Source organism: Panthera pardus, unplaced genomic scaffold, assembly GCF_024362965.1.
Source record: "Panthera pardus isolate Hobbes unplaced genomic scaffold, ASM2436296v1 HiC_scaffold_26, whole genome shotgun sequence".
Taxonomy (NCBI): Eukaryota; Metazoa; Chordata; class Mammalia; order Carnivora; family Felidae; genus Panthera; species Panthera pardus.
In genome coordinates, this window is record NW_026526832.1 from 1514448 (window position 1) to 1526607 (window position 12160).

The window sequence follows — 12160 nt, forward strand, 5'->3', positions numbered from 1 at the left end:
GCGACCCTCTGCCACCAGCGCCCCCACAGGCTGGCTGCATTGGCATAGCTATTGCTATATAGCCCTACAAGCTGCTGTTGGCTCAGATGACAGTAGGGGACCTGTCCCCACACTATCCCTGGGTCTCCTTGCAGATGAGGTTATCACCATTCCTGGACTATTTTGCCCCTAGTAGCTTTTCCCTGACTCCTTCCTTTTTTTATAACAGCAGCCCAACTTTTCTGCTTCAAAATGCCTCTTCTAATTCCTGCCAGTGCTCTGTGGGCCTCGGTTCATGTGGGCCTCGGTTCATCTGGCCCAGGGAAGTCAAAGGCAGAGCAACATGAAACCAGAAAAAGAATTCCAAAGCCCAGCAGGTACCAATACTTTCAGCCTGTCCTCAGGATAAAAATCACTCACAGAGTGGTCCTTGAGAGGAGACAGATAGATGATCATGTGCCTTCACCCAGTGCCAGCCAGACTTGCTGTCTGGCAGCACCCCCGTGACCCTATCGGCACAGCAGGTAAATGGAGAGGTACAGGGAGATATGGGCCAAATCCAGGAAGAGGCTTGAGGAGTGCTGAAAACAACCCCAGAGCCTTTCCAGGGGAGAAGACTAAGCCAACAGCCACCCTATGGGCTTCTCGGCCTGGGACCCTCCCTGTGCTGGTCCTAGAGGGGCCCCTGGGGGACTCACTCACCCGGTTCCTCTCTGAGTCCCCAGTGTTGTCTAGATCCCGCTGGGTAGCTCTCCGAGTGTTTACGCTTCTGAAAGCTGAGGCTTTATTGTTCTTCTTTCTGATGGATTCCATCAGAATTTTAAAGAATCTAAAATGAGAAGAAAGCCACACAGCCCCATTCAATACGAGCATCTCTACTCTCCCCTCCTTGCGGGTGTAGGATGTTCTGCCCAAGGATCTCACAGCCATCTAAGGGGGCGTCGGGGATTTACACATGAGACAGAGGTACAGCATCTCCTATCCCCCTCTTGCGGTTTCTAAAGGGCACAGACAGAGCACTGCTCCACAGCCCACCAGGCCTGTCTGCACACATGTCCTGCCACTCCTCAGGTGCGTGACTTTAAGCATGACAGTCTCTGGAGCCTTAACTCCCTTATCTGTAAAATGTGGGTATGAATATGCATCGTGCAGTCTTGTTTTAAGGATTAGAATCAACCCCCTGTCCAATAACTGTCATGAGGCCTGGCAGAGCGGGTGTTCCGTGAGTCAAAGTTGCTAGCGCTGCTGTGGCCAGAGTCTGACAAGGACAGCAGACTCTCCGGCAGGAGGGGAGTCCAGGCCAGGACTAGGACCATCCTCTGCCTGCCCCTGCAGCATCTCCAGAAAGTGGTGCAGCGCAGGCCTGACAGCTCCTGTCTCCTTGGGGTATGAGCCCCAACAATTTGATGGAAGAACTAAGATGTGCAAGAGTTCATCAGTTTTAAAGGCACTGATAACTTACTTTGTGGCAATAAATCATGTTGACAAGTTGGAACCAGACCAATTTAAAAGAATCAACTTGAAGCAGAGCCTGGGGGCCTTTCTTGGCCCTTTGCCTCTTCCTCCTGAGTTTTCTATTTTTAAGCTCCCTTAAGGCCTTGCCCTGCCTCCCTGCACCCCTCCCTCCCCCAACCCTGCTCTTTTTTTCACATTATCTCCTTCTTGCCTTTCTTCTTCTTCAGGCCAGAACAGCATGCCAAAATGGACTGCTTTTAATTATATTAAGGATCAGGTCCCTCAGCCAGCCAGCCAGCATCCTGTACTGTCTCAGCACCTATAATGTGCGTATCATGTGCCCTGGGAGCAAAGCAAGGGTGAAAATACAGGAGTGTGGTCTTAACAAGCAGGCAAATATTTACTATTCTTCTTTTTTTTTTAACTTTTTTTTTTTTTAACCTTTATTTATTTTTGAGAGAGAGTGAGAGAGAGTGTGAGCAGGGGAGGAACAGAGAAAGGGAGACACAACCCAAAGCAGGCTCCAGGTTCCGAGCTGTCAGCACACAGCCTGATGTGGGGCTCGAACTCACAAACTGTGAGATCATGACCTGAGCTGAAGTTGGACGCTTAACCGACTGAGTCACCCAGGTGCCCCTTTACTATTTTTCTTATTAAGAGCAAAAGACTATTGTTCTCCCTCCCTTTTTTTTTTTTTTTTTTAACTTTTCAAAGTTTATGGTTTTGCTGAGGTATCTGCCCTTGGCAGAAAAAAGGCTCCTCACCCACTAATCCAGGGAAGAACCTGGTTGCCAGGTGCTGGGGATGGGGACCAGGGCCTGATGAGGGAAGGCCAGGCTTGACTTGAGAAGATATAATCTAACTGAGAAGAGGGGACAAAAGAGAAGTTTCTGGAATGCCAGGCTCTGGTTCAAATCTGGATCCAGCCAGAGACCCAGGAGGAAGGCCTTGATCTCGTCTGCATGGTGGGACATGTCCGCTGCGACTTGAGCCCACTGCAGAGAGAAGAGGAAACGAGATGGGATGCGGGTGTGGAAAGAGCTATGACCACTGCTTGTCGCCTCCCGCTGCTTCAGGGCTGCTGCTCTGACTCCTCAGACTCTCTAGACCAGTGGCTTTGCGGCCATGTCGCCCCTCCGAGGCTCCTCCCTCCAGTCCTCCATAATTGGCCCCAACCCCAACTACCCATCTGCTCCCACCCACCCTGGTGCATCCTCTGCGCTCGCTCTGCCAGCAATTTCTCCAACCCCTTTGCTACTTGCTGGAGTTGCATCCACCCCTCAAGGCTGGGTCTAAGTGCAGATGAAAGTCCCCACGGAGACCTTCCTTAATCCCCGCTTGCTGGGCATCCCTTCTGCCTAAACTGCCTCTTCCAGTGGACAAGACTGCGGGAGAACAGGTGAGAAATCGAGAAAGCTGAATGCACCCTGACAAGTGGTAGACATGTTACCAATACGCCAGAGTTCTCCTGTGGGTGCAAACAAGTTTGCCCCTCTGTGATTTTGCCACGATCTAGGGAACTGAAGGCGCACAATGACTGTCCTGTGAAGGTTTTGCTATTTGTCAGAATGTGGCAACCAAAAGGGAACAGGATGGGTAGGCTGCAGAGACACCGCCCATCCCACATAAATAATTGCAAACAGAGAATATGACCCTTGGCTGTTTCCAGGAGTGCCTGGCAACTGCTCCGCCACCTGCTGCTTGCAAAGTCTGACTCCCAGAAGCTGTAATTGCACACTCTAGCTTGGTCGTTTCATGGCTGGGGACAGGAGGCCAGAACTTCCACCCGACTCCACGCTTGGTGCTCTTGTGACTTCACCGCCCCCGGCCGACCGCCCAGATAGCTCATACAAACATCCAAAGTGACAGGTGTCAGTAAAAATATTTACAGAACCTTCAATGCTTACACACTGCCATCTAGACAAATGCCTCTGTGTCTTTCTCTTCTCCAATCTATTGTCAAATAGTCTCACGAGCCAGTAGTTGGGAGAAGAGATGGGATGGGAGGGAGGGTAGGGGAGAAGAGAGAGAAACAGAGATGGAGGAGGTGGGGGAGGGAAGGGAGAAAGGAAGGAGAAAGGTTTCCTGCAGGGGCGGGGGTGTCACTCTTTGAGAGCACACACTCACATTGCCTCGTGGTCCGTAAGAGGTCTTATTGTGCTTGCTACGCTGCCCAAGCCTGTCAAGCACTGTCCAAACCACACCCCAGTTCACACATTGCTCCTTCTCTTATTTTTGGCCCAATGTGCTCGAGTCAGAGTAGCTCCACAAAGAGCTACTGCACATGGCTTTGTTTATCACAGCTTTTCAAGTGCACAAGCAAAATACAAACTAGGAGCTGAAAAAGTACTTGGCTACTGGTAAGAAGCCAGGGCTGGCCCTCATCAAGAAAAAAATTGTTTAAAGGTGATGAATTTTTCAATTCTCCAAGATAACAGAAGTAGAAAGAACTCTAAGCACAGCCTGGTACATGCCTCATGCTGACCTACCTGCTCAGCAGGCAAAGCCCTAGGTGAATAGAAACAGGGCACACTATCCAGCTTCGCCTGCTCTTGACAAGTCTCAAGAGGCCATGTGATCCTAATTCCCATTTCTCAGAAAAGGGCTGCCTGGCCAGCACAAACATGCGGCGCACTTGGGAGTTCTGTTCCTCCCTGTTAATTAATGAGCCGGCAGGCTGGAGACACGTCTCTTGTGACATGGCCCAGCGTCTTGAGAGCACTGGGTCTGCCTGGTAAAAGGAACCTTCTCCACCCACGTGGATGGTGATGCACGTATTCCCCAAGGCCCAGCCAGCGACAACTTCACTCAGGCTCATGTAAATTGTGACAACTTCACCCGGGCTCATGTAAATTGCAACAATTTCATCCGGGCTCATGTAAATTGGGGCAGGATTTGCCCAGTGGTGGCCCCTTTCCAAGGGGATGACTTCACATCCAAGCCCATGTACCACGATACCCACTGTCCTGAACACCACATGTTTAGAGGGCTGGCCTGAGGCCAGCTCACATCTTCAGGTCAGAGAGAAGAGGGCCAGTGGCAGAACAGCCGCTCTCTCCTGGCCACACTACATCCAGTGTGGGCGTTGCTCAGTAAAGGTTGGTGGGATGACTGAAAGCAGTGAACTCTGCCTCCACTCTGCCCCATTGATTCTCCATTTTGGGGAGGCTCCGGGAAGATCTGAGAACTGGTCTAGATTAGAGGCAGTGGTTGGTGGTCTGTGACCAAATCCTGCTGACAGATGGGATCTATTTGGGCGTCACCAAGCTTTTGAAAATGTATGAATTAGTTGCTGATATTTAAAAACTAACAGGCTTATTTATAAAAGCATCAACAAGCAACTAAACAGCCAAAGACAGAAAAAAAACAGGGAAAGAGGCTTTCTGTTTTTTTGAATTAGGAGATCGGGCCACTGTGGCCCACATGCCTGTCCTGAGGCAGGTTCTGTACTCTCCAGCCTGCCAGAGACCTCCCCGCCTTCTTCACTGGCCCGTTTCCTGCTGGGCCCTGCAACCATTTGAGTTTGCACGGCATGATCTAGGGTTCGCTGGTGAGCCAAAAGTGCTTCGCTGGCTCTTCCTGGCCTACCCCAGCCCCAATGTGTACTCAGTGTGGTAGCCTGTGCTTTTCAAGTGTCCGGCACTAACTTGCACTTGAGAAAAAAAGAATGTTCATTCTCCCTACCAGAAGGGAACCAGAATTTCTCTGTAAGAAGCTGCAGGTAACCCCAGCTTAGAATTGGGGTTTAAAAGCAGCATGCTAAAAAAAAAAAATAAATAAATAAAAATAAATAAATAAAAGCAGCATGCTATCAGTATACTGCTCATTATTACACAGACTAGAAATGTATTAGGAACAACATTATGCTGCCTGGAACATCATGTCAAAAACCAACACCATGTGCTAGTCTGACCTTACAGTGGTACCCTGTGATGGGGCTCCCTCCTCCTTCCGGTACCTATACTTCCACGTCTTAAAGCCTCCAAACCCAAGACGACAAGACTCATCAACCAGAGAGAAGGCAAGTTTTCACGGACTGGTGCGTGGTTAATGCAATCACACCCACAGGCCAGATTAGCAGTGAGGTTTCCAAATTAGGCTACAGGGCCTGCTGTTTTCCCAAACATTGCCCTTGAAGGATCCATTTAGAGAAATGCAGCCAATCTCCAGGAGTCCTACAGCCTGGAGCACTCAAGGGCAATGACAAAGTCAAACAACAAATGCGGCCTGAGTGCTAACCTCGTTTCCATGAAGTGCAGGATGTCCTCAGGTCTTAGGCACTTCTCCTGCTGGTAATGTGCACGTGGCAGGAACTGAAACCGCAACTGATACACCTGAAACTTGTCCCGTTTTTCTCCAATACAGAAGGATTCCTGGACATCAATTTTCTCCAACACCTTGAACCAGAGGGACAGAGAGAACCCAACTTGCCTGAGTCCCAGGGGACTGTGCATGACAGTCATGGTTTTGGGAAATCCAAGGGTTTAGGGGGAGAGGGGGAGGGACCACAGGCCCAAACCCCAAAGGAACCCCACTGAGTTCTGCCAGTGTGAATCTTCGGGGGACAAGTACCAACAGCTGGTGGGTCACCTCCAGAGGATGGCCCAAGGCTGCAGGGAGCAGACTCCAGCGGGGCTAGTAAGTTACTGCAGAAAGCATTTTTATTTTTAAGGCATGCGAAAAAGCTATAAACTGATGGATTACTTCTAAAGCTTACTGGTTCATCCCTCCCTGCTCAGCACCTGGCAGAGAAAGCTTCTCCCTCATTCATGGGAGTCTGAACCCAGGATCTCAATGGTCAGCAAATCTGTTCTTCAGAGATGGAAGATGCAGGAAAATGCCTCCACCCACTCTTAGCCAGGTCCAAGAGACCATTACCTCCCCTAAGCACACTCTGGTGAGCTGCTTCTTCAGGCTTTTCACTCTCTTCAGTGCTTTCTTGGTGTTGAACACGGGCACGCTCATCATGGGCGTCTTGATGTTGGCACTGGCCACCATGAGAATCTCCCTCAACCTGTCACAGAACATGGGCACATCTAATCGTAAGAGGTACCCAGATTCCCTATTTTTGCGAGGCCTTTCTTATCAAGATATTACGGCTCTTCTGGGATCTGAGAAGCCTTGGGATATTGCAAGGAAGTATGCTGGATCAGAAAGTCCTAGCTCTGGCCCAGTGAGTGACAGCAAGTGACCCTCCTATCAATTTTCTCCATAGGAGCACGGGCTCCTCAAGGACAGGCTAGTATTATTCTTGTTTCCTATCACCTGTGCCTTACATACAGTGGGCGCTTACTAAGAGCTTATGGAACAAATGAGAGATGCAAGGATGATAAAGTTATCACCTATAGTGCTCCTACTGGATGCAGGCACCATGATGCTCCTGGCCTTGCCCCTGAGTTGTCAGCCCACATGGTCCAACTGCATGGTGGGCCCTGGCCTCCGCCCTTCTACAGGTCGAGGATCCTGAGGTTAGGGAAGTTGAGGAACCCCAGTCTCTCTGCTAAAAAGTGTCAAGGTCAGGCATTCAATGCAAGTGAGTCTCCCACTCTTTCCTCTTGTCCAGTGGCCATTACCCTATAGATGTGTACATGTACCAGAAGGGCCACTGTGGGTCACATTCTAGGTGACTGGTGCCCCCAGAGTTAGGCAGCCAAGTGCATGTGGCTTGTTAACAACCTCTGCTCCTGAGTCCCGACCCCAGGAGTGTAGCTTCACAAGTGTCCCAGGTCACGGATGCAGGAGTTGGCAGAGGGATAAAGAGAGATTCCAAGAAGCTTGGGCACTGATCCAACCATAGAAACCAGTTGGGCTCCAGAAAGTCCAACTCTAATCACCATTTTGGATAAGACGCCCCCCCCCCCTCGCCCCCCACTGAATGACTTCCTCCCCAGGAGTGGGCTTAGGAAAGATCCCACGCTATGCACCCATGTAGCCCCGTACCTCGGAATGCCCAGAGTGACATTCATCTCGCCTCTGCCAGCAAAGTGGAAAGTGTTCAGGGTCATCTGTGTGGAGGGCTCCCCAATGCTCTGGGCAGCCAGTAGGCCCACGGCCTCACCCGGATCACATAGTGAGCGCTGCCACTTGAGCTGCAGCAGGGTCCTCAGCCTGGAATGGGGTAGAGAGGGGGGCACAGCTAGGAGCACAGACACCACCTGTCTGTCTGTTAGGAGCTGTCAACACCACCCAAAGCCAGGGTGCATGGAGTATTAGCTCTCCCTCTTTCTGGGCTTGTTTTCCCTAGGCAAATGATCCTCCTAATCCTTCAAATCCTGCTAGTGACCCTGGGATGTCCTAAATTATGCAGTACAGATCTCAGCTGGGTGGCTGAAGTGCTAGACATCCATGCTCGGACCGTTCGTGTTTGCTCCGAGAACACCAAGTTCCCACTCTGCACCAGTTACCGTGAGTCCCCAAAGCAGTGAGTATTTCTGAGCTCGCTCTTCACGTTTTCCTTCCATTCTTTTCTCCCCATCCCCCTGTATGAACTAGGAAGGGGTTCACTGAACTATTATGGCTGTATGGGGTGGGGGAAGAAGGGGGGGATTGCTATCTTATTCGGTGCAAACGACTCCAGGCCACATGGGAAGTGCGCACGCTATACAGTTTTGTGATGTATTAACCATTCTTCCTTTTAGAACAGTCATAGGGACACTGTATTTCCCCAGCACATGGAACCAGGAAGGGGCTTGACACAGGAAGACTAACTGGACGTACATGTGAACGCAGAAAAAGTAGTAACACTACATTTCAAAGCAAGTTCCTTTTAAAAATGAGACTTCCCTCTAACCCGCCATGTCGTCTCTCCCAGTTACTTCAAACCAGTGAGGTCTGAGTACCTATCAGTCTTCCTGACAGAAAAGAACCTTCAAATACCTCCAGAACTTTAGAGATTCACCCAGAGCTTAATGCCTGCTAACAGGTCCCCTGTGAATGCCACTGAGGCAGAATCACCTCCCCATCTTGGTCCTACAAACCCAAATGATGCCCCCCCCCCCCCCCCCCCCGCCCAGGGTTCATCTCTCCCCACTCCCAACACGGCACTGCCCATCCTTCTGAAGGTACAGAGCCAGTGTCCTGAGCTGCAGGGAGAAGGGTGAAGGGGACAAGGGCATCAGGGTCTCACTCTTTCAGGGAAAGCCCTGCCAGCAGCTGTGATAACCCAGCATAATTTATTCTGACCGGGCCTCTCTGAGGCCTGACTAGAGAAGTCACATTAAAGGGCAGAGAGAGAGCCCTGCTCCTCCCCTCTGGTTCCTTCACTCATGCATTTGCCTTTGCTCATTTGCCTTTACCGATTCCCAACTTCCGTCTGCAGCCACACTCCTGGACTTGGCTAGTCTCCCCAAGCAGCCGGGCCAGGGCCTACACCTTGGAGGTCTTCCAGCTTTGCCGGCCAGGCTCGGCGAGCTGAGTGCAAAGGATCCCCTGACAACCGCTCCAATACCAACCTTGCAGCAGGCCTCCCTGGGGGTGCTTCTGATGTTGTAACCTGATGTGGCTCGGTGCTGGTACCTGCCTAGCTTCCCACCTGCCTAGACCACAGGGTTGGTTTGTTTGTCTATTTATTTATTTATTGGTGAACGAGTCTAAGCTGAGGAGTGCACATGCTCCTTCTTTCTTAAGACTTCAGAATCCAAGGCTCAAAGGAGTATTAGAGTAAATCAGATCCAACCCCTCATGAAAGGCTGAGCCATAGGGTCACAGGGCAGAGAATGATTTGCCTTGGGTCAGAGTTAGAAGCCGCTGAATGGCGAGCAGATTCCCTGACTCTCAATTAGCCATGGCCACCACACCAAACTCAAGAGAGAGTCATTTCTGCAAGCTTCCACCCAGGAGAGCATTTTTCTCTGTCCTGGGCCAGGCAGGGGTGTCCATTCCTGCCTATTTGCCCTTGCCTGTCTTGGAGCCCTCTGGGCCTGCAAGGTGTCCTTTCTATTTTACTTCCCTCCCTCCTCCTGGAGGCTCGAACTCAGGAGGCTGCCCTCCCTTCCAGATTAGGTAAGGAAGGGGCCCGAGACGTAGACTCTCCCTCTGCACGTGCCCTGTGACAAATCAATGCCATTACCTGTCAAGAGAAAGCTCTGATTTCTCATAACTCTTCTCTGCTTGAGATGCCCACTCGAGACTATAGTCATCCACCTTTTTTTCAAATGTTTCCGACACTGATGCAAAGTAGATGTCTGGGCGCCAGACGGACAGACTGGGGTCTGGACAAGGAGCCGCCTTCTTCTGGTATTTCCTTCGACTCTGCTCATCTAACTCACCCCACATTCTCAATATCTGAAAGGAAGGAAAGGCTTCAGCCATGTGGGGGGAAACGAGGAATGGGCCTGTCTTTCCTGGGACATCCAGTGGGGTAAGGAGGATCAAAGGCACTGGCTCCAAATGAGAGTAGGGGAAGGAGACAGAACCAGACGACAATGAGAAATCCACCCCAACATTTAGGACAGGGATAAAACAGAATCCATCCTGGCATGCACGAGCCCGACCATGACTCTCCGAGGTCTTCATCCCAGCCCACTGGAACACAGGCAGGGTGACCAGGAAAGTTACTGTCCAAACCGGAATGTTTTTAGAATAGAATGGGGAACTATCATTAATAACGCTAGGTTGAAAGGCAAAGCCAGGACCATCCTAGGGCAAACCAGGACACGGCTGTCCCTCTTCCAGGCTTTCACACACTTGATGCCCCAAAGCTACCCCACAGCAACTGCTTCAAAGTGTTCCCCTGCCTCCTGGCTCCCAGCTGTGTTTGCCTAATGGGAGGCTCCAGCAGCAGAGGGGAATGTGGGAGGAGAGCAATGCTGGGCATTTATCCCCCACCCTCTCTAAGGGGCCTCTGAGTAGGCCATGCCTTCCCACAGCTACCCTCTCCACTCCTGGTGGCTACTCTCCCTGTTCCTGCCCACCTGGGGTGGTGAGCACCCAAGTTACCAGCCCCAATCGGTTTCCCCAAACCCGGCCCACACCCTTGTGAAGAGTACCCTCCTTCAGTTCCTATTTGAGGGGCATTTGTTTCCTAACAGTGAAGAAAGCCATATTACACAGTTATACCTTCTATTAAGAAAACAACCCATTTCTTCAATCCCTGAGGCCTATATGCTCCAGGCACCGGGGACACAGTCACCCCCCCCCCAAGTCACCTGGTGAGTCCCAGGGCTGCGGCCATTCTGGTTCCCACCCTCAAGGTTCAAGGCTTTCACGGCTGCCTGAATCTTCTGTGAGTAATTCAAGAAGGCGCCATTTCTCAGCATGGTGTTGGGATGCCTGCTTTGCCATTTTTTGATGGCTCTGAAGTGGCGGAGAGCTTTTTGGGGATCTGCTCTGGATAAAACTTCATGGAGATGTTTCGATTTCATTATCACCTAAACAGACAGACAAACAAACTACAGACATAAGACCAAAGAGATAAGGGCATGACACAGGGCCAGGTCATACAACTTCACAGGCCCAAGACGTGTGGAGGCTTCACAACGCCTCTCATAGGTGCTGAGCACCCGCTGCTAAACAGGGCCCTCACTGTGTATCCTGGACTTGGGAGCTGGTGGTTCAGGAGCTGCAGGGATAACAGGGTACATCCCAGCATGTTCAGAGCCCCTGCAGAACCCAGGGGAGTTTCTAGGGAGAAAGGAGGAGAGAAAGTGATAGCCAAAGCTGTGGGACAGGCACCAGAAGAGAAAGGAGCTGGCACCGGAGTGCAACCTTCAACACTGCCATCTGCTGCATGACCATGTGCAGGTCCCGGTGGTTTCAGTATCGGAGTGCAAAATAGGTGACTACTCAGTTAATGGTGATGGTCATTCTTGGGAGTGGCAAGGCATGGTATGAAGATCACCAGCCTGTGTGTCAGACACGCCTGGGTCCAGACACTGGCCCTGCCACACAGCAGCTAGTCACTTCAGCTCCGATACTCATGGTCTCGGCTGTAAAACGGACAAGAATACCTACTTCCCCAGGTTGTGGTGAGGATAAAAGCACACGCTGCCCACAGTGCACTTTAGCTTAGGGCCCAGCACGTGGCAAATGCCCCCAGATGGTAGCTGTTGTTCCAGAGGTGCACGTGTGTTTCTGCTATCTCATGTGATGAAAGTCCCCTGAGGGGCTATGAAAATGTCAAATGTTTTAAGGCATCGACCGGTGCTTTATAAACCTTTTCCCACTCTGCTTTTCAACAGCCACCTCACTGCATGGCAAAGCTCAGGGTGCAAGGCCCACATGCAGCTGCGGGCCCCACCACCTCCAGGCACCAGGTCTGGTCAGGCCAACTACCTCATAGTTGCTGGCGAGGAAGGGGAACTGCTTGGGCTGCAGGAACTGTGTCTTGGGGATGTCCAGGCCGTCCTCCCCATACAGGAACTGTACCACGCTGCCGTCACTGTCGCGGACTGTCAGATCATACTGGACGACCAGCCCCTCCAAGTGCTTGATGATGCACCTGCAAGGAGAGCAGGGCAGCGGACGGTGGAAAGGGCAGCTGGGCAAGGCTCCGATGGCCCAGGCTCTGTGCTACAGCAGCTCCTGACCAGGGAGCTTCCTGATAGTTTTCTGGGAGGAGGAAGTTGCAGCCGCGTGCGCGAGAGGCTAGCTGCCATTGCTTGGCCCTGGCTCCCATATCCAGCCCCAGCAGCCGGGACTGCTGCCTGCCTTTCACTCCCCTGCACTGAAGAGCTCCCCAAGGACCAGCATCAGTAGGTCCATAAGGCAGGTAAGGCAGGAGGGCTTG

General features: G+C 51.5%; 1 protein-coding gene across 1 annotated transcript in view; it reads right to left on the reverse strand.

The window, feature by feature from the left end:
* Positions 1–12160, reverse strand: part of POLR1A (RNA polymerase I subunit A) — a 74268-nt gene that overhangs the window by 6187 nt on the left and 55921 nt on the right. Inside the window, exons 22-28 of the mRNA XM_019443894.2 lie at positions 11707–11872; positions 10581–10802; positions 9503–9717; positions 7375–7542; positions 6313–6448; positions 5674–5831; positions 682–808 (exon numbers count right to left, since the gene is read on the reverse strand). Of these exons, the coding sequence (XP_019299439.2) occupies positions 682–808; positions 5674–5831; positions 6313–6448; positions 7375–7542; positions 9503–9717; positions 10581–10802; positions 11707–11872 (1192 nt within the window). The remainder of the gene's footprint in view (positions 1–681; positions 809–5673; positions 5832–6312; positions 6449–7374; positions 7543–9502; positions 9718–10580; positions 10803–11706; positions 11873–12160) is intronic.